Source organism: Corythoichthys intestinalis, chromosome 18 (assembly GCF_030265065.1).
Source record: "Corythoichthys intestinalis isolate RoL2023-P3 chromosome 18, ASM3026506v1, whole genome shotgun sequence".
In the NCBI taxonomy this organism is placed as follows: Eukaryota; Metazoa; Chordata; class Actinopteri; order Syngnathiformes; family Syngnathidae; genus Corythoichthys; species Corythoichthys intestinalis.
Genome location: NC_080412.1, coordinates 36,307,281 through 36,325,993, shown reverse-complemented (window position 1 = coordinate 36,325,993; position 18,713 = coordinate 36,307,281). Strand labels below are relative to the sequence as shown.

The following is an 18,713-nucleotide window of genomic DNA, read 5'->3' as shown; positions in this document are numbered from 1 at the left end:
CATGTACTAAATTCAAGTACATCCCACTGCTGATGTTTTGTTTCACAAAACCATTGTGAATAAAAATAATTATATTATTAATAGCTTAGATTTATAGAGCACCCTCAGAGTTACGGATGCTTCACTTGACTCCTGTAATTATTTGACATATTGTTTTTTCCCATTGCAGTTTATTAAAATAAGGATTGTTTCATAAATAAATGCCATTTATCTTGCGTAGCATTATTTGATTCATTTTATTGAGTAACAATTCCAGCCAGTGCTGCAATATTGCAGTTCTGTTTTTTCGTGTGTGTGTGTTATATGTCTATGTAATAATATTACAAAAAAAAAAAAAAAAAAAAAAAAAAAAAAAAAGATTTGGAATGAAAGGTAGGGAGACTGTCCAAGTGTCCATAGTGCATTATGACAGTAATTACAAACAAATATAAAGATGTGTCAGACATACAACAACAGGTAATTTGTGGCATAAAAAATATTACAAAAATAGGAACATTTAATTATTGCAGCAGTCATTAATGAATTTTCATGTTGGTCCTTGAAGACGTGTCTCAAAAAGCATTGGGCATTTATTTAAACATTCATATACACTCCTTTTACGAATTAAGGTTTACTAAATGGTGTGTTCAATTGTACTCCATGCCTTGAATAATCAAGAAGAGGAAAATGCCATGGGGAATTTGGTATATTTTAACTGAAAAAGTTGGCCTTGATTTAGGAGTCCGAATTGTGTATCAGAAGAAACAAGACGCTCTTGTTCTCGGAGATTTCCTTGTTGTGAGTTTTTATCCAAAGATGAGAAAACACACATGAATAATGACGCCACAATATTATAAAGTCATACACCATATTTTTCGGACTTTATGGCGCACTTAAAATCCTTTTTTTCCCCAAAATTCTGTTTGTGCGTTATGACCTTCAACCTTTCAAGACACACATACAGCATTCATCAAACCAATAAATAAAACCAATAATTCATTGATAAATAAAACATTAATTACAATGTTAAAAGAAAAAGAACAAATGCTTTACATTTATGCACTAATGCACTTTATAATGCGGTATGCTTGATAGTTTGAAAAATACAGTACTCTTAAAAATGTTTTTAGTCGCACCGAAGGTTCAATGACGCCTCACAGCAGTCAGTCCGACCATTCATTGTCATCCAGTTCTGAGTCGTCATCAGAGTCCGTGTACTCCACTGCAATGCGCCGTGAAAGGATGGTGGCCACGTCATTCCCGACGGGGTCATGCTTACTCTGCAACTCCTGCTGCTCTTGCACTTTTTTCAACTGGATGCCTAATTTCCATAAACGGAAATAGAATTGTATATAATCTCAAACGAATTAACCACCCACTGAGGAAGATCTGCACTCACCCATGCGGATTGCAGATAGCAGGTCACTCCTGACATCTCTGACTGGTTGTACTTCAGCTCCAGTGTTTCCACGGAGGGCTGAAAGTTGTAGTGGGACAGCCGGGGGAGGAAGAGGTGGAGGAGGGGGACCTGGTGGTGGAGGTGCCATGCAAGGTCTCAGAGGAGGCACGGGCGGAAGTGGGAAACCTGTGCCAACGTGTATAGGGGCTCCATTATTCACTGCTGCTGGGGGGAAAGCAAAGGGTGTCTTGGTTGAAGCTATATGCAGGCTTTGGGCAGATGGAGGGTCTGCAGTCTGAACTTCGACTGCTGTTATATTGTAGTTGACGTCAATACTGTGGTATTCGTGCTCGGCTGGTGGGGAGAGCTGCCCGTTCCCATGTGACTTGATTTTGTTAGAAGCACTGTTGCCTGGCACAGGAGGGGTGGGATAGTCTGGAAGGTCAGGTCTAGAAGAACAAAAAGAAAGCAACACATGATTTGCAGCTCGGAAATATAAATTGCAGCTTTATGTATGATGGGGGAAAATATTACATTATGCTTTTGTGATGTATGATTGCTTCTGTGACATACGTAGCTTGTAACAACTTCTATTGCTTTTATGTCTGTGAACAACTTCTATTGTTTTTCACCTTGTTCCCATAGTTAGGAGACGCGCTTGAGTAGGGAATCTCACGAGATAACTTGTTTTGCACCATAGTATTGTTATATTACACGCCTGGGTCCCATAGTTACACACCTGGATCCCATAGCTAGAAGGGAATCTAACGAGATAACTTGTTTTGCACCCATAATATTTACCATTTGTTGCATCTGTTGCAGCACAGCTCATTTGTCCCATGTGAAAAGCCCTTTTTCAAGGGGGCTGAACCAAAAGTAGCTTTAATGTTTGTCATTGGGCAGGGCCGCGCCGCTCGGAGACGAAGGTTGGCCTCTCCGCCTCCGTGGGGTGCGTCCCTACAAAAACCGGACATTTCCGGGCGACCCATGAAGTCCGCCAGCGGGTCACGTACGGATCGCCTGGCTTTGTTCCTTCGCCGCCTAACCGGAGTGTTGGCTCCGGCTCATTTGTCACGGTGAGCGATTTGTATTGCCAAGGAACACCTGGTTGTGCTATAACGTAGCGCGGGGATTCTGGGATTGACAAACTCAAATCTAGCGTCATCGTTACCCTTGTTTTTGATGCTTATTGCTTGCTCTTGTGGGATTGTAATCAATAAGTCTCATTTATTCTGCATTTTTTAATCAATAAACATCGTCTATTGAGCAAAAGTGTGCCTGTTACTGATTCACCGCGAACCTGGAAATTTCGGAAAGCAATGTACGTATGTTATTGTGAACATTCTTGCCTTTTTTGTAGAGAATCATTGATAAAAGGTCACAAAATGGTGACATTTAACAAACCTGCCCTCTGGGGAGAGGGAGCCCTCGGAAGATGCTCCTCTTCGCAGGGTTTGAGGATGGCGGTGATCTGGTCGTAGCTCTTTATCGAAGGCCATCATGTTCCACTCGTGTCTGCGGTTTCGAGCCTTTCTCACCTTCTTCACCTGGCGCTGGAGAGTACTGCTTTCCACGCATCGTTTTTGCTCCTGAATGGAGAGTAAATTCATTAAAGGGATCCACGGATAGAAAGACTTGTAGTACTTAAAAGATCAACGTTATTGTGAGTTAAAACAAGTTGATAATGAAACCCTTCTTGAAGTTTTCGTTGTTGTACAATTTGTAAAATTAGTTTAACTAGTAGGTCGCTATTTTTGTTGACGTCGCAGGGCGGTGATGTCACATGGTTATGTTGCCGGGCTTCTAGAGTATGACTCTAGCGACATAAACGTGTCATCTGTTCAACCCTTTCAAATTGAACCCGAGAGGAGTATCAATGAGCATGACGGCATCGTCGATATTTCATAAAACGAGCAGCCAAAGCAAAATGAACAGAAAAGACGGGATGAAACGAGACGAGAGTAGAAAAAACGCTGCCAAAATGTGCTACACCGGTGAAACATCTACGTCATCACCCCGAGCGTCCATAAAACATGGCACCCTCCGTAGGTCAAAACATGTACTACATATTATCCCTTAAATACCTGCAACATGAAGCAATTATCAGAGAATCCCGAAATTTGAAAAATAAGGTCCTAATGAAACCTTTTTTTTTCAAATTTATAAAAACCAAAGTCAAAATGAATATGTGTAATAAGCACTCTAATATCTATAACCCTTGCTAAATCCTGTTTTTTTTTCTCATGGAACCTACAGATGCATATGTTTTTCTAATACCGTATTTTAGTGAAACAGAACAATTGTGACTTATTAGAGCCTACAAGTCTTAATGTCCGAGGTTCCCTTGAAAATGTGAATTTGTTTGGTGACCATGCTTGCAACATGTTACTACAACTCTTGGTTTGTCAATCATCTTAAACATAATGTCCGTCTAAAGAGAGGATTATCTTTTTAAAGGCAGCCATTTTGGTCAGTCAGTATGAGGCAAAGGGGAATAAAATATGGTGTATTTTCTCACTCTCTGCCTTCTCCTTTCTTTCCTCTTGTCTTCGGTGTCCTGCAGCATTTTCTCCTTCCACAAGTCAAAAAAGTAAGATGGGTCTGAGTAGAACTTCATTGCATCACTGCCATCCTCTCTGTTTTAAAAGAAGAAAACAACCTTGTGTTTTTCTGTTTGTTAACCAGTTAACTATATTAGTGTTCCCCAAACATTTGTAAGCTAAGGCACATGTTTTAAATAATACTGTTGTAGTACCTGTAATCAGTGAGGTCTCTCAGAGGAGGAGGTCGGTCGCTGTTCTCATACATGTCAGTCACTGAGCTTGGAGTGCTGCCTTTGGACAACACCTGCTGATCCTGGATGTTGGAACTTTTAAATGCTTTCCTCAAGTTTATGGCCTGAAGAGAGACTGCAAAACAATAGCATTGCGTAAAATGTGAGATGAGAATTTAACCCCCTAGCTCCCAAACAATGCAAAAACAAAAACATGCAACCAACCTTCTTCCACGCTGGAGTCAAGCTGAGTGACTTTGATAGCCAAGCGGTCAATACGGTCTTGGAGAGAGTTTGCGCGTGTATAAAATGTGTTGGCTTCATCAAAAAGATCACCAAATACATTTTCTGCATGTTTACCTAAAATCACAGCAAGAGTCCGCAGAATACAGTGGGGCAAATAAGTATTTAGTCAACCACTAATTGAGCAAGTTCTCCCACTTGAAAATATTAGAGAGGCCTGTAATTGTCAACATGGGTAAACCTCAACCATGAGAGACAGAATGTGGACCCCCCCCCCCCCCCCCCCCAGAAAATCACATTGTTTTATTTTTAAAGAATTTATTTGCAAATCATGGTGAAAAATAAGTATTTGGTCAATACCAAAAGTTCATCTCAATACTTACAGTAGTTAATGTACCCTTTGTTGGCAATAACGGAGGCCAAACGTTTTCTGTAACTCTTCACAAGCTTTTCACACACTGTTGCTGGTATTTTGGCCCATTCATCCATGCAAATCTCCTCTAGAGCAGCGATGTTTTGGGGATGTCGTTGGGCAACACGGACTTTCAACTCCCTCCTCACCCCGTGGCGTCAAAATGATAACAAGAATGGGGAGCAAAAATCCCAGAACCCCACGGGGGGAACTAATGAATGACCTACAGAGAGCTGGGACCACAGTAACAAAGGCTACTATTAGTAACACAATGTGCCGCCTGGGACTCAAATCCTGCACTGCCAGACGTGTCCCCCTGCTGAAGAAAGTACACGTCCAGACCCGTCTTCGGTTTGCTAGAGAGCATTTGGATGATCCAGAAGAGGACTGGGAAAATGTGTTATGCTCAGATGAAACCAAAATAGAACTTTTTGGTAGAAACACAGATTCTCTTGTTTGGAGGAAAAAGAATACTGAATTGCACCATACCCACTGTGAAGCATGGAGGTGGAAACATCATGCTCTGGGGCTGTTTTTTCTGCAAAGGGACCAGGACGACTGATCTGTGTAAAGGAAAGAATGAATGGGGCCATGTATCGAGAGATTTTGAGAGAAAATCTCCTTCCATCAGCAAGGGCATTGAAGATGAGACGTGGCTGGGTCTTTCAGCATGACAATGATCCAAACTCACAGCCAGTGCAACAAAGGAGTCTCTTCGTAAGAAGCATTTCAAGGTCCTGGAGTGGCCTAGCCAGTCTCCAGGTCTCAACCCCATAGAAAATCTGCGAAGGGAGTTGAAAGTCTGTGTTGCCCAACGACAGCCCCTAAAACATCACTGCCCTAGAGGAGATCTGCATGGAGGAATGGGCCAAAATACCAGCAACAGTGTGTGAAAAGCTTGTGAAGAGTTACAGAAAACATTTAGCCTCCGTTATTGCCAACAAAGAGTAAATAACAAAGTACTGAGATGAACTTTTGGTGTTGACCAAATACTTATTTTCTACCATGATTTGCAAATAAATTATTTAAAAATCAAACAATGTGATTTTCTGTTTTTTTCCCCACATTCTGTCTCTTATGGTTGAGGTTTAACCATGTTGACAATTACAGGCCTCTCTAATATTTTCAAGTGGGAGAACTTGCACAATTAGTGATTGACTAAATACTTATTTTCCTCACTGTATCAATTAGTAGAGTTGAATATACGAAAAACAAATTGCTAGACTAACACCTCTCAATATACACTATGTATTTTACAGTATCCATCAGTTTTATACTCTTCCCTAGATTGAGTGTGCACTATACAATTTTTAAAAATATACTTTTCTAAATCCAATTCATCTGTGTAGATTACAGAAGCCCCACGTGATCCTTTCTCAACCAAACATTAAGAACAGCAGAGAGACTTATATGTTATTAGAATGGCTTTGTGTTCCCACCCACCCATTCTCCATCTTATCTGCCTTTGCAAGCTCCGCAGTAAGCTCTAAAACCCCATAACTTCTCTAAATCCCATCACATTCATATTGAGCACTTGTATGTGTGTGTCAGTGACTATAAACCAGATGTCCAACTCAAGTGTAAATTTGTTTCCAAAAATAGCCTGTTCATATTTCTCTGCTTGTCATATTGCAGCAGTTCTCTTTGTGTGTGACATGCTGAGGCACAAAATTTGACTTGTTGGAAAGCAGCTCGAATCGGGTCAAACAAGCACCAGTCCACGAAACTCTGAGTATCTTACTCAGACTACTGAGTTGACGGATGACTGATGACAAGGTGTTGTTGTTCACACATTCCAGCTCGCTATCAATCCCGGTGGGCACTGCAGTTTGGCACAGGTGCCGAGGTTCAATGGCTCTCCTGATCAAAGGCATCACACCGTCTCACATCATGTCCTGCTGGAAAAAAATATAGACATCAGGGTTAGTAGATTACCTGTAAAACTAAACCTAACATTCCTTTGATAAAACGACTCCCCATCGCTGAAACAAAAATATGAATCAACCTATTTAGCTGCTATTCCAACTTAACTACTGACTAACCGAAGGTGACATCTGATGTTTAAAATGGAAGGATGAGCAGTACCTTTTGTAGACTATGTAAAAACAACAGTTAAAATGTGGATAATGCTTGCACCAAAGTCAGGAAAAAGTGTTGCTACACCATCAGTGACACTTCATGCTGCTCATAATTCTTTAATTTATCATTTGAAATATCCATAAAAACATTAATGACTACATTTTAATGAACCAACTACTGCTGAAGTCACAAATCTTGATATTTTTTTGACCTATTCAGTAGCCAATACAGACCTTTTCCATTTGTTTTCTAAATATACTGTACCATAGACTTTATAATTGTATTAACGTGTCACATCCGTCAGCCACTGCGCAACGCCTTCAAAGAGGGGGCCGTCCTACAATCCGCTTCAGTTATTCGCAGATCCAACACATGCAGCGATCTAACACCAGATTTAGGTTGAAAAAATGTGAAAGGTGTACCGCATACAAACAGGAAGGATTGTCTCAGGAGTAAATTGGTTGAGGATTCAAGGTAATTATTATATTTTTCGTACCATGCATGCATTTTAATAGTTTGTGAAAAAAATCAGTGGGAGAAATTAACCGCTATGGACTAGCATTATTCTTCCACATATTTACGTAAATGAAATGCTAGCTGCCCGTTTTTTTGCTCTTTTAACAAATAATTGAGAAATGTTTTACCTATATACCTATAAAGAATTATTGGATTTAAGCATTGATTCACAAGAATTTTCACCTGAAAAGCTTTACGTAAAATAAATGCTAACTGCAAGTTTTTGCTTTTAACCAAGAATCAAGACTGTTTTACGTCCATATCTATGAAGAATTCAGGGATTTAAGCATATGGCGGAAAACACAGACAAGACTGAAAAAGCAGTTTCTGCTCTTGCACTCCTCTTTAAAAGAAATTGCTGTATTTTAAGCCAAAACAACTGTTGCGTTTGATAGAACAATATGTCTAAATGCTGCCATAGCAAATTCATGGCGCCTAGGCCCCCGAACTATTTTTAATTAGTCCGTTTTATCCCGGAAATCCCAGTTTACAGACGTCGCGCAACTGCTTTTGTTTCAACCCAGCCATAAAACGAAGGTAATTAATTATATTTATTATTCAAAATGTATATCATTTTAAGCTTAGAATCATTAATTGATGTCTAATATTTTGTTTAAAAAAAAAAAAAAAGACTTTAACCCTTTAACACGGAACGTGTCGGCAGCGACGCGTTTACGCATGTCATCTTTGAAGCTTCGTCACGCTGTAATTACGCCACCCACGTGCCGCTGGTTGGTCTCATTTGAAAGTGCGGAAGTTGATGTCCACACCAGTTTTTATTTGAAGTCAATCGACCAAGAAAAACGGGAGATAATGTCATTTGAGTTTTATAGTCTTATTGCACGCATAAATATGCATCAAAACGCTGCATGTACCATGTATCTATCTCCATATTTCCATCTTTTCTTGTCCTTTTTCAAAACCGAAAGCAGCACAAAAGACTACATATCCCAATATCCGTTGTGATGTCAAGAAGGACGAACCGAATGTGAACATTTTTAATAAATTGCCGAGCTAGGCGGCAAATAAGGAAAAGGAGGCATGAACACCGGTTGGATTGCGCGAGCGACTTTGAAACGTGCAGAATGAATCGAAAACTAAATTTAGCGCAAGCTAATGCATTTTTTCATCAAGTCAAGGAATAGGATGAGCTGTATTTGTCGTTTTCCTCAGATTAGTCGGCGTCTCGGCGAGTAGAAGTGACAGCAGCGCTCAAACGGCAGAAGAGTAGGCTGTGTGACGTTCTATGTGACGCAGCTCAGTGACCTATTCAAAAACAAACTTTGAGTGCGCAAAAAAAAAAAAAAAAAACTTTATCGGGTCGCATGCCTGAAATAATTGAACTAAACTACTTGTCAATATTTTTAAAAAAAACTTTTTTTCAATGTTATATATATATTTTTTTTCACTATGAATCTTTTCGTTTTTTATATAGATGTGTGTTCGATAAGCTTGATTGCATTTGCGTATACTTTAGATAAGGTGATGGGTATAATACCTAACTTCACAAAGAGATATCCTCCAAACCCTTTTTGTGTTAGATGATATATATAATTTTTTTCCTCACTATTTTGCACTGTATATAACCTGTTTTGACCATAGTATGTGTAAAGGCCAAAAACACCTTTGCCCATACCCGCTGTTTGTGTTGAATAGTCAAACATAAAACTATTCAATCTTATTTTTTTCTATTGAATGTTTATCATAACAAGTTGAATAAATATTATCAAGCTTCAAAACGGTTGGTCGAGCATGTTTGGTTGTCAATGTGACACCAACATTACAAATTTTGAAAACATATTTTGGGATTTTTTTGTCTTTTTGGGTCCAAAATGTGGATTATAATTGGTCAGTGAAGAAAACAACATTTTGGACATGAAGTTCAAGGTGTCCTGAAAAAAGGGACCCAACTTGGCCATTGTGAACAATTTTTTCTTGGAAATATAAAGGCAACATCAAATGCATGCAAATTCGGCCAAAATTGGCTTAGCTGTTAAAGGGTTAAAAAATTATTCGTTGCATATTTTAAAGTTTTAAACACACGACGTCACAATGAAAAAAAGGCTGTCACATTTTCTCCGATATGTTAGATAATTAATAATCTATCCAAACAAAGAAAAATTGAAAAAAAAAAAAAAGTTTAAAAGGGTAAATATATGAAAAAGAAAATCTCAACCACTCCTTGATGTCTGCGATTTCTGCATCGCGACCCTTGTTATATTACCATGTTTCACTCATAAAATCCCCCAAAAATCCAGCTGTGGCCATGTGGCATGGAGTGTTTTGGATCGAAACAAAGTAAGTACACGATAATATCTCGTTTAAGTCATGGCGTCTGTAATTCTGCTCTCGCGTGCTCTCACCTCCGGATAGGGTTTTGCTGTTTAAAAAACATAAAAAAAAAAAAAAAAAAAAAAAAAAAAAGCCCTCCTGTCCAAAATTTTTCTTCCCCCAGAAAACGGAGATTTTAAGCTTTCCAATGATGTATCACACATGCACATCAGCAAATTTTGAAATTTGACCAAATTGGGGGTCTCAGAGCGGAAAGTCAAGTCACCTGAGTGTTTTCCGCCATATATTCACAAGAATTTTCACTAGAAAAGCTCTATTTGCGTATGGCGGCCGCCACATTGACTGACAGACTAGCATCAGACTTGGACATATTTACGTAAAATAAATGCTAACTGCACTTTTTTTTTTTTGGCTTTTAACCAAGAATTGAGACTGTTTTACGTCCATATCTATAAAGAATTCAGGGATTTAAGCATTTATTCACAAGAAATTTCACCGGAAAAGCTCTGTTTAGATATGGCAGCCGCCACATTGACTAACAGACTAGCATCATACTTGGACATATTTACGTAAAATAAATGCTAACTGCACTTTTTTTTGTTTTGTTGCTTTTAACCAAGAATCGAGACTGTTTTACGTCCATATCTATAAAGAATTCAGGGATTTAAGCATTTATTCACAAGAAATTTCACCGGAAAAGCTGTTTAGATATGGCAGCCGCCACATTGACTAACAGACTAGCATCATACTTGGACATATTTACGAAAAATAAATGCTAACTGCACTTTTTTTGTTGTTGCTTTTAACCAAGAATCGAGACTGTTTTACGTCCATATCTATAAAGAATTCAGGGATTTAAGCATTTATTCAAAAGAAATTTCACCGGAAAAGCTCTATTTGCGTATGGCGGCCGCCACATTGACTAACAGACTAGCATCAGACTTGGACATATTTATGTAAAATAAATGCTAACTGCACTTTTTTTTTTTTTTTTTTTGCTTTTAACCAAGAATCGAGACTGTTTTACATCCATATCTATAAAGAATTCAGGGATTTAAGCATTTATTCACAAGAAATTTCACCGGAAAAGCTCTGTTTAGATATGGCAGCCGCCACATTGACTAACAGACTAGCATTATACTTCGACATATTTACGTAAAATAAATGCTAACTGCACTTTTTGTTTTGTTTTGCTTTTAACCAAGAATCGAGACTGTTTTCCGTCCATATCTATAAAGAATTCAGGGATTTAAGCATTTATTCACAAGAATTTTCAACAAAAAAAGCTCTTTGTCTGTGATTCCACTATCAGCTTTGACGGCCCTGCCAACAATGCAAGCCGCCTATCAATCGGCCTGGCACCACATGTCCTATCAGTATCATTATGAAGTCTATGACTGTGAACAACCCACAATTAATTGCACAACATACTATGCTAGCTAACCAATACACTGAAATTACAACATATAAAAACCCTCTGAAAATGACCGTAAAGCTCTCAAATACCATAGGTAATGCCCGCACACACACAAAAGCTGAAAGTAATAACCTACCTATATTGCTGTCAGCATTAAGTATGCTCTTTGTTGAATTTTCACCAGCGCGCCGGACGGAGGAGGGGACTCCCTTGTATCTTTAATTCAAAAAATTAAAAACAGTTTTGTAATCCTCTCTGCTGCCGTGTGCCAGGTAGATACTCGAGTCATTTGAGCCCGACGGAATGCACTGTGACAACATGACCTCTCAGTCTAAATCACAACATGAGGGGATTTACTCAGCAGATTTACTGGATCGGCCAATCCCTCGGAAGCATGGCAAACCTCTGACATCCTGTGTGCTTTCCCCCCCAAAGCCTAATTATAACCTTGTACCATTGACAAAGACATCAGTTTAAATCAAGATTTTTCGAGACAGTCTGACTGAAGAAGTCTGAGGGTTTGAGAGACTTCACTTTTCAGTGGTGTGAGAAAGTTTTTCAACTCTTATTAATTTCAAAGTGCATAATTAATATGACGGTACACACGAAAGCCCACCCGTCTCATCAGACCATAGGACATGGTTCCAGTTATCCATGCGCTTTGTTGACATGTCTTCAGCAGGCTTTCTCGTGTACCGTCTTCAGAAGAGGCTTCCTCCTGGGGTGACAGCCATGTACACCAATTTGATGTAGAGTGCGGCGTATGGTCTCAGCACTAACAGGCTGACCCCGCACCTCTTCAATCTCTGCAGCAATGCTGACAGAACTCCTGTAACGAGTCACATGACATTTTGGAGGGAAAATGACAAGCAGTACTCAATTTGGACATTTAGGAATGTGCGTAGTTTCTAAGGGGTGTACTCACTTTTGTTGCCAGGGGTTTTAGATATTAATGGCTGTATTTTGAGTCATTTTGAGGGAAAAATAAATTAACTCTATTATATAAGCTGCACACAGACTACTTTTCATTGTGTCAAAGTGTCATTTTGCCAGTTTTGTCCCATGAAAAGATATAAATATCTGCAGAAATGCGAAGGGTGTACTCACTTTTGTGATACACTGTAGTGTTTTATCGATCACTGATTACTGAGCTAACACTGACAATGATGGCGCTACGTAAACTTAATTTTACCTTGTCTTGAGTATTGCTCCTCCACTCTTGGAGTAAACGGGGTGCCTTTGGTGGAGAAGGAGCTAGGCGGGTGGGACGTGCGATGGCATCCGGCCCGGATTTCGGGCGTGGTCATCGGTCGCGGGGTTCAGCCGGGAGTGCGGAAGCATCGGCGGGGCCATGGGTAGCCGGGGCTGGGTGAGAGTAATGTTATGCAAGTGCTGTCTTAAGCCTGAGTTATGCTTCCGCGTTGCGGTGACGGCGCAGTGACTACGGTGTCATTTGACATTCGATGGATCTCCAGCCTGGTGATGCATTGCTCTGTAATTCACCGCCAAGCCACTAGAGGGGTGTGGCGTTATGTTTGTACGGTTTTGGGGCATGCTCGTTGACTTCCTCTTGTCTAGTTTAACGGAGAAAAAATAAACAATACAAGAAGGAATGCTTGAATTTGGATCTTCAGCTCATCAACATTGAATAAATATTGATCATACAAATGTTGAGGCGCAGGCGACGCAGAAGACAGTTTGGAGGCGGTCTGTCCAACTTTTGATGCCGCATAGAGACTTCTAGCCTCGGGTGGAAACCAGCTAGCTGTAGCGGCTAACTTCAAACTGGCGTCGAGCGCTACGTCCAGAGTTTTGTCTGAGGTCTGCAAAGCCTTCCAGCCCGATTTGTTTGCCGTGTCCTATAACCAGCCAGTGGACATCCCTCTATGGAACTTCCCAAACTGCGTTGGAAGCCTTGATGTTAACGTTATCATAAAAGCACCGAAGCAATCTCAATAAGTGAATATGTATCGTGTGTGAACTGTCTGTTGTTGAAAATTAAACATCAAAACAACTCTTTTGACACCAAACCTGTGCTTTATTCTTCATTAACTTGAAGTGTGACACGTAAATAAGTCAGACTCACAGCAAACATATGTACACAATAAATGAATAAGTGCACCAACCAAATATACGACATAAAGTGATAAAAAGCTGGCAGTTTTTGGCCGTTTGGGTCACCGCTTCGTGTGGCCATTCGATTCCGAACACACACATACTGTACTTGTCTCGGTGGTTCTTCTTTTTTTTTTAAATTCAATTGCTGGCTGACCTCCAGCCCCATATTTTCAGCAATCTCCTCCCACGAATTGCTTGCCATTTGGCAATCTTCATAATGTCTTGACGAGACATTGTAGAAGTTGTCATACTTGCTCTTCGTTCATACTCTCGTCGGCTTGGTCCATTTTTGCGTGTAGAAAAATAATGCTTGACAATGGCGGTCATTTCGCACTGAACCGGAAACGACTATACCCGAATATAAGACGGTGTTTTTTGCATTGAAATAAGACTGAAAAAGTGGGGGTCGTCTTATATTCGCGGTCTAGACATTATACCCATTCATGACGCTAGATGGCACCAGATATCATTGAAGCGATGTTCTGTCATGGCAGATCTCAGCTACTCTCAAGTTTAACCAGTTTGCATTATTTTATTGCATTGTTTTTTCTTATTCAGATTTGTTTCAAGACCACAATTACAGTTAGATTACACTTTGATGGTTAATGCAGTTATTGCAATTTTGTTGTTTTATCACAATAGATTGGTTTATTTACATTTCAAAAACCAGAAGCCATTCATTTACGAATGTGATTGCACTTTAGTTTACATATTTCAATGTTCAGATATTAAGATTTGAATGAGGCAAAATAACATGCCTTTTCTCTCAAATATATTGTTATAATCATGTTTCAGATGTACTGTAATTATTGTCTGTATAAAAATTAATTTGGTGTTCAAAAAGCCTCAGTTTCTGAGCTGTTGCTGAGAAACACAGAGTTTGAGCTCCCTCCAAAGGTTTTCTATTGGGTTTAGGTCTGAAGACTGACTAGGCCATGCTAGAACCTTGTTATGCTTCTTATGGAGCCACTCCTTGGTTTTCCTGGCTGTGTACTTCGGATCATTGTCATGTTGGAAGACCCAGCCACAACCCATCTTCAATGCTCTGACTGAGGGAAGGAGGTTGTTCCCCAAAATCTCACAATACAGTCTGAGCGGACCAATCATAGTCCATTTCCACCACGTCACACGCGTTGACGCGACGCGAAGTCAGAAAAAAAAGAAGGAGTCAGAGAGGCTACAGCGCAGAGTCGTAAATCGGGTCTTCGATGACGGCGCAGGTCTGACGCGGAAGCATGACTCGGCCTTTACAGTGAACGCATGAAACAGTGCTCGCCTTGGTCTCCAGCTTGAAATGCTCCCACACTTTTGATATTTTCTGCTTTTTCTTGGTGCCTTTCTCTTTGCTTTCGTCGGCTTCTTCGTCGTTACCTCTATATTCATGCATGGTTGAAATCAAATATATCCGCCGCCTCTGTCTTCCTGTACGCACGTGACTTCAACGCGTTGTGCCGCATTAAAAGTAGTAAAATGTCATGCTTAGAGCTGGCAAAAGTAAAAGATTCCTCAAGCCAAAGAAAATTCCTCGATTAATTTTCAAAATCGAGGTACTCAAATCGTTTCAGCTATATACTTTTAACGTCACTTTTTTAGGATTACTTCACTTTTTACAGTAATGCTTGATATAGGTTGACCTTTATTGCACCTCTTGAACTAGGGAGTGGTGGCTTTTTTTTTTTTTTTACAGATAAAAAGATGTATGAAAATACATCATGTTGATGACCCCAAAACGCAGTGTCAGCAATAAATATAACTTACAAGAATATTTATAATAATAAGTTGAAAATGAGCGTTTTTTTGTTTCCCATCATTCTTGAGGGGATTTCTAAATCAGGCTGGTTAGGAAAGCTATAGTTTTTGCCAAGATCGTCATCCATTGAATATGGTATGCCCGCTGGTGTCGTGCCAATGTAGTTACCCCAGTTAAAAATTGTATCACCTCGGCGAAGCCATATGGAGGTAGATTTGTGTCTTCATTATTTGATCCATAAAAAGTCGCTTCAATCAGAAAAAAAAAAAAAAAAAAAAGTTGAATCAAAATATATATTTTCAATAAAAAAGTGACTTCAATAAAAAAAAAAAAGTGTTTGAATGCAAAAATAAATTTGAAACTCAAAAAAATGCGTTTGAATGCTATTTTTCTTTGGATTTTTTTTTTTTTTTGACTGAAGTCATTTTTTTTGGTTGAAGCAACTTTTTTGACTGAAGTAATGTTGTTTTGCGTTTGGGCCACATTTTGGCTAGAACATTTGTGTCTTTATTAATCACTCAAAAAATTGCTTCAAACAAAAAATATATGTTTTGAAAAGAAAAATCACTTCAATTAAAAAAAAGAAAAAATTAAATCATAGAAGACAAGTTTTGGAATGTGAAAAAATATTTGAGACTCAATTATTTGCATTTGAACACTTAATTTTTCATTTAAAAAAAAATTCTTGGATTTTAGCAAATCTTTTTGTGTGACATTTGTGTCTAAATCATTCAATCCCCCAAAAAGCTGCTTCAATAAAAAAAAAAAAAAAATTCAAACAAAGAAAAAAATCATTTGAAAAATAAAATTGCCCTCCACTATTTTTTGTTGTTGTTGAAAATAATATGCAAAGCAAATGACTATTTAAGGTGCTCGTCACATGGTCTGTTGGAAAAATCATTTTGACCCATTATAAAAATATCTATTTTTGTTCATTTCATTTATTTTTGTTGTTTGTTTTATTGCTTTACAACTTTTATATATATAGGAAAGTCAATTACATGCACTGACACTTTTCGGCCACCAGGGGGGCCTCGCCCCCCCCCCCCCCCCCCCAACTCCTCTTATGAAAATATGGCTAAATTAATAATAATACTTAAATAGTCTTTGCCAAAATTCCAAGGGTTAGGGTTAGGGTTAGGGTAGAATTGCATTTGGCTGTATTGTGACCACGTCCTCCAGGCATTGGGGTCTAACATGAGTTAAGGAGCAAGCTACCATCTGTCCGTCCATCCATCCAACAATTATTTTTTTCTCATCTGCAACGTGACACAAAAAGCTGAAGCTGTTAAAGATACCCTCGTTCCCCATGAAACGCTCTGAAATTAAGAATGTTGAAATAATCTGAACCTGTTTTTCAGCACATATCACGGCGACTCAGTCGGCATTTTTTACTTTATGACTTCTAATCTCGTACCATACCTTTTCAGATGTAGAGCTCACCTGTTGCACTGATACAAAAATGTATTATCCATGCTATAATTTTGTCCATTTCGACATATCCGCTTAATTGATCTTGTTCTTATTCATAATCGCCCATTCTTCAACATAAACATAAGTCAATCAGTTGATACTTCAATGTAGTTGACCTGGATTTACAGTGCAAGGAGAGGCTATTTGATTTAAAAGCATCACATGGACACGCGCGCACTCAAGCACGTACGCACACACACATACATCCCTCCTTCATCACAGATGGTCTCATCTGGATTGTGGGAGGGAGTATTGTAACCTAGATATCGAGGCTTAAATCTTTATAAGTAGCACATCGTCAAACTCTTAAACCTACAAAGAGTACGTAGACTGTTTATTCCATAAATACATTGTGTAATCTAACATTAAGAATGTTCGTTCAGATTTACCTTGTTTTTAGATATTGAGTGTTTCAATACAGTAGTTGCAGAATCCACTGAAAGATATTGACAGCCGTGGAAACAATTGGAATCACATTGCAGTGCATGAGTGGAATGTACAAGGCCTTATTGTGTGCGAGTGATCTGGATACAAGTGAGTTACAGTACAGGCCAAAAGTTTGGATACACCACTTATCAACCCTGAAAAGGCATACCTGTCAAGTCAAAAAACATTTTAGGTGACTCCCTCTTGAAGCTCATCAAGAGAATGGCAAGAGTGAGCAAAAAAGTAATCAAACCAAAGGGGTGGCTACTTTAAAGGTACTAAAATATTATACAATGAAGAAAATAAGTATTTGAGCGCCCTGCTATTTTGCACTTTCTCCGACGTAGAAATCATGGAGTGGTCTGAAATTTTCATCGTAGATGCATGTCCACTGTGGGAGCGATAACCTAAAAAGAAAAAATCCTGAAATCAGCATGTATGATTTTTTAAACGATTTATTTGTGTGATACAGCTGCAAATAAGTACCGTATTGGCCCGAATATAAGACGGTGTTTTTTGCATTGAAATAAGACTGACATTATACCCATTCACGACGCTAGATGGCGCCAGATATCATTGAAGCGATGTTCTGTCATGACAGATCTCAGCTACTCTCAAGTTTAACCAGTTTGCATTATTTTATTGCAATGTTTTTCCTTATTCATATTTGTTTCAAGACTACAGTTACAGTAAGACTTCACTTTGATGTTTAATGCAGTTATTGCAATTTTGTTGTTTTATCACAATAGATTGGTTTATTTCCATTTCAAAAACCAGAAGCCATTCATTTACGAATGTGATTGCACTTTAGTTTACATATTTTAATGTTCAGATGTTAAGATTTTAATGGGGCAAATTAACATGCTTTTTCTCTCAAATACATTGTCATAATCATGTTTCGGATGTACTGTAATTATTGTCTGTATAAAAATTAATTTGGTGTTCAAAAAGTCTTTTTTCAAACTTGAGTCTTAAAAAAGAGGGGGTCGTCTTATAATCAGGGCCGTCTTATATTCGGGCCAATACGGTATTTGAACACCTGAGAAAACGAATGTTAATATTTGGTACAGTAGCCTTTGTTTGCAATTATAGAGGTCAAACGTGTTCTGTATTTTTTTCACGAGGTTTGCACACACTGCAGGAGAGATCTTAGCCCACTCCGCCACACAGATTTTCTCTAGATCAGTTGGGTTTCTGGGCTGTTGCTGAGAAACACAGAGTTTGAGCTCCCTACAAAGGTTTTCTATTGGGTTTAGGTCTGAAGACTGGCTAGGCCATGCTAGAACCTTGTTATGCTTCTTATGGAGCCACTCCTTGGTTTTCCTGGCTGTGTGCTTCGGATCATTGTCATGTTGGAAGACCCAGCCACAACCCATTTTCAATGCTTTGACTGAGGGAAAGAGGTTGTTCCCCAAAATCTCACAATACAGGTCCCCAGTCATGCTCTCTTTAATACAGTGCACTCGTCCTGTCCCATGCACAGAAAAACACACCCAAAGCATGGTGCTACCACCCCCATGCTTCACAGTTGGGATGGTGTTCTTGGGATAGTACTCATCATTCTTCTTCCTCCAAAGATGGTTAGTGGAGTTGTGACCAAAAAGTTTCTCTCATCTGACCACAAAACTTTCTCCTATGACTCCTCTGCATCATCCAAATGGTCATAGGCAAACTTAAGACAGGCTTTGACATATGTTGGTTTAAACAGGGGAACCTTCCGTGTCATGCATGATTTCAAACCATGACGTCATAGTGTTTAACCAACAGTAACTTTGGAAGCAGTGGTCCCAGCTCTTTTCAGGTCATTGACCAACTCCTGTTATGTAGTTCTGGGCT

The 18,713-nt window shown here is 39.1% G+C and overlaps 1 protein-coding gene across 4 annotated transcripts; it reads right to left on the bottom strand.

The window, feature by feature from the left end:
- Window positions 1-223: 223 nt before the first annotated feature.
- Window positions 224-16,562, bottom strand: wasf3a (WASP family member 3a). Of its 4 annotated transcripts, XM_057821814.1 has the most exons (9): window positions 16,422-16,562; window positions 11,727-12,475; window positions 6,548-6,701; window positions 4,377-4,511; window positions 4,134-4,287; window positions 3,897-4,014; window positions 2,783-2,967; window positions 1,379-1,827; window positions 224-1,300 (listed from the first exon to the last, which is right to left on the bottom strand). In XM_057821814.1, the coding sequence occupies exons 3-9, from the start codon at window positions 6,678-6,680 to the stop codon at window positions 1,143-1,145; spliced, it is 1,332 nt and encodes a 443-aa protein (XP_057677797.1). In that variant the 5' UTR covers window positions 6,681-6,701; window positions 11,727-12,475; window positions 16,422-16,562; the 3' UTR covers window positions 224-1,142. The 4 variants fall into 4 exon arrangements, with proteins under 4 accessions (XP_057677797.1, XP_057677798.1, XP_057677796.1 ...); XM_057821815.1 differs by lacking the exon at window positions 11,727-12,475 and having other exon boundaries at window positions 6,548-6,704; window positions 16,422-16,548; XM_057821813.1 differs by lacking the exons at window positions 11,727-12,475; window positions 16,422-16,562 and adding an exon at window positions 11,247-11,671 and having other exon boundaries at window positions 225-1,300.
- Between the last annotated feature and the right edge of the window lie 2,151 nt (window positions 16,563-18,713).

Coding starts and splice junctions, on each gene's coding strand:
- wasf3a (XM_057821814.1), bottom strand. CDS start 6,680: ATGCCTTTGATCAGGAGAGCCATTGAACCTCGGCACCTGTGCCAAACT. Junction 4,512..6,547: donor CCGTCAACTCAGTAGTCTGA/GTAAGATACTCA, acceptor CTGTGATTTTAG/GTAAACATGCAGAAAATGTA. Junction 4,015..4,133: donor AGAGACCTCACTGATTACAG/GTACTACAACAG, acceptor CTTTTAAAACAG/AGAGGATGGCAGTGATGCAA.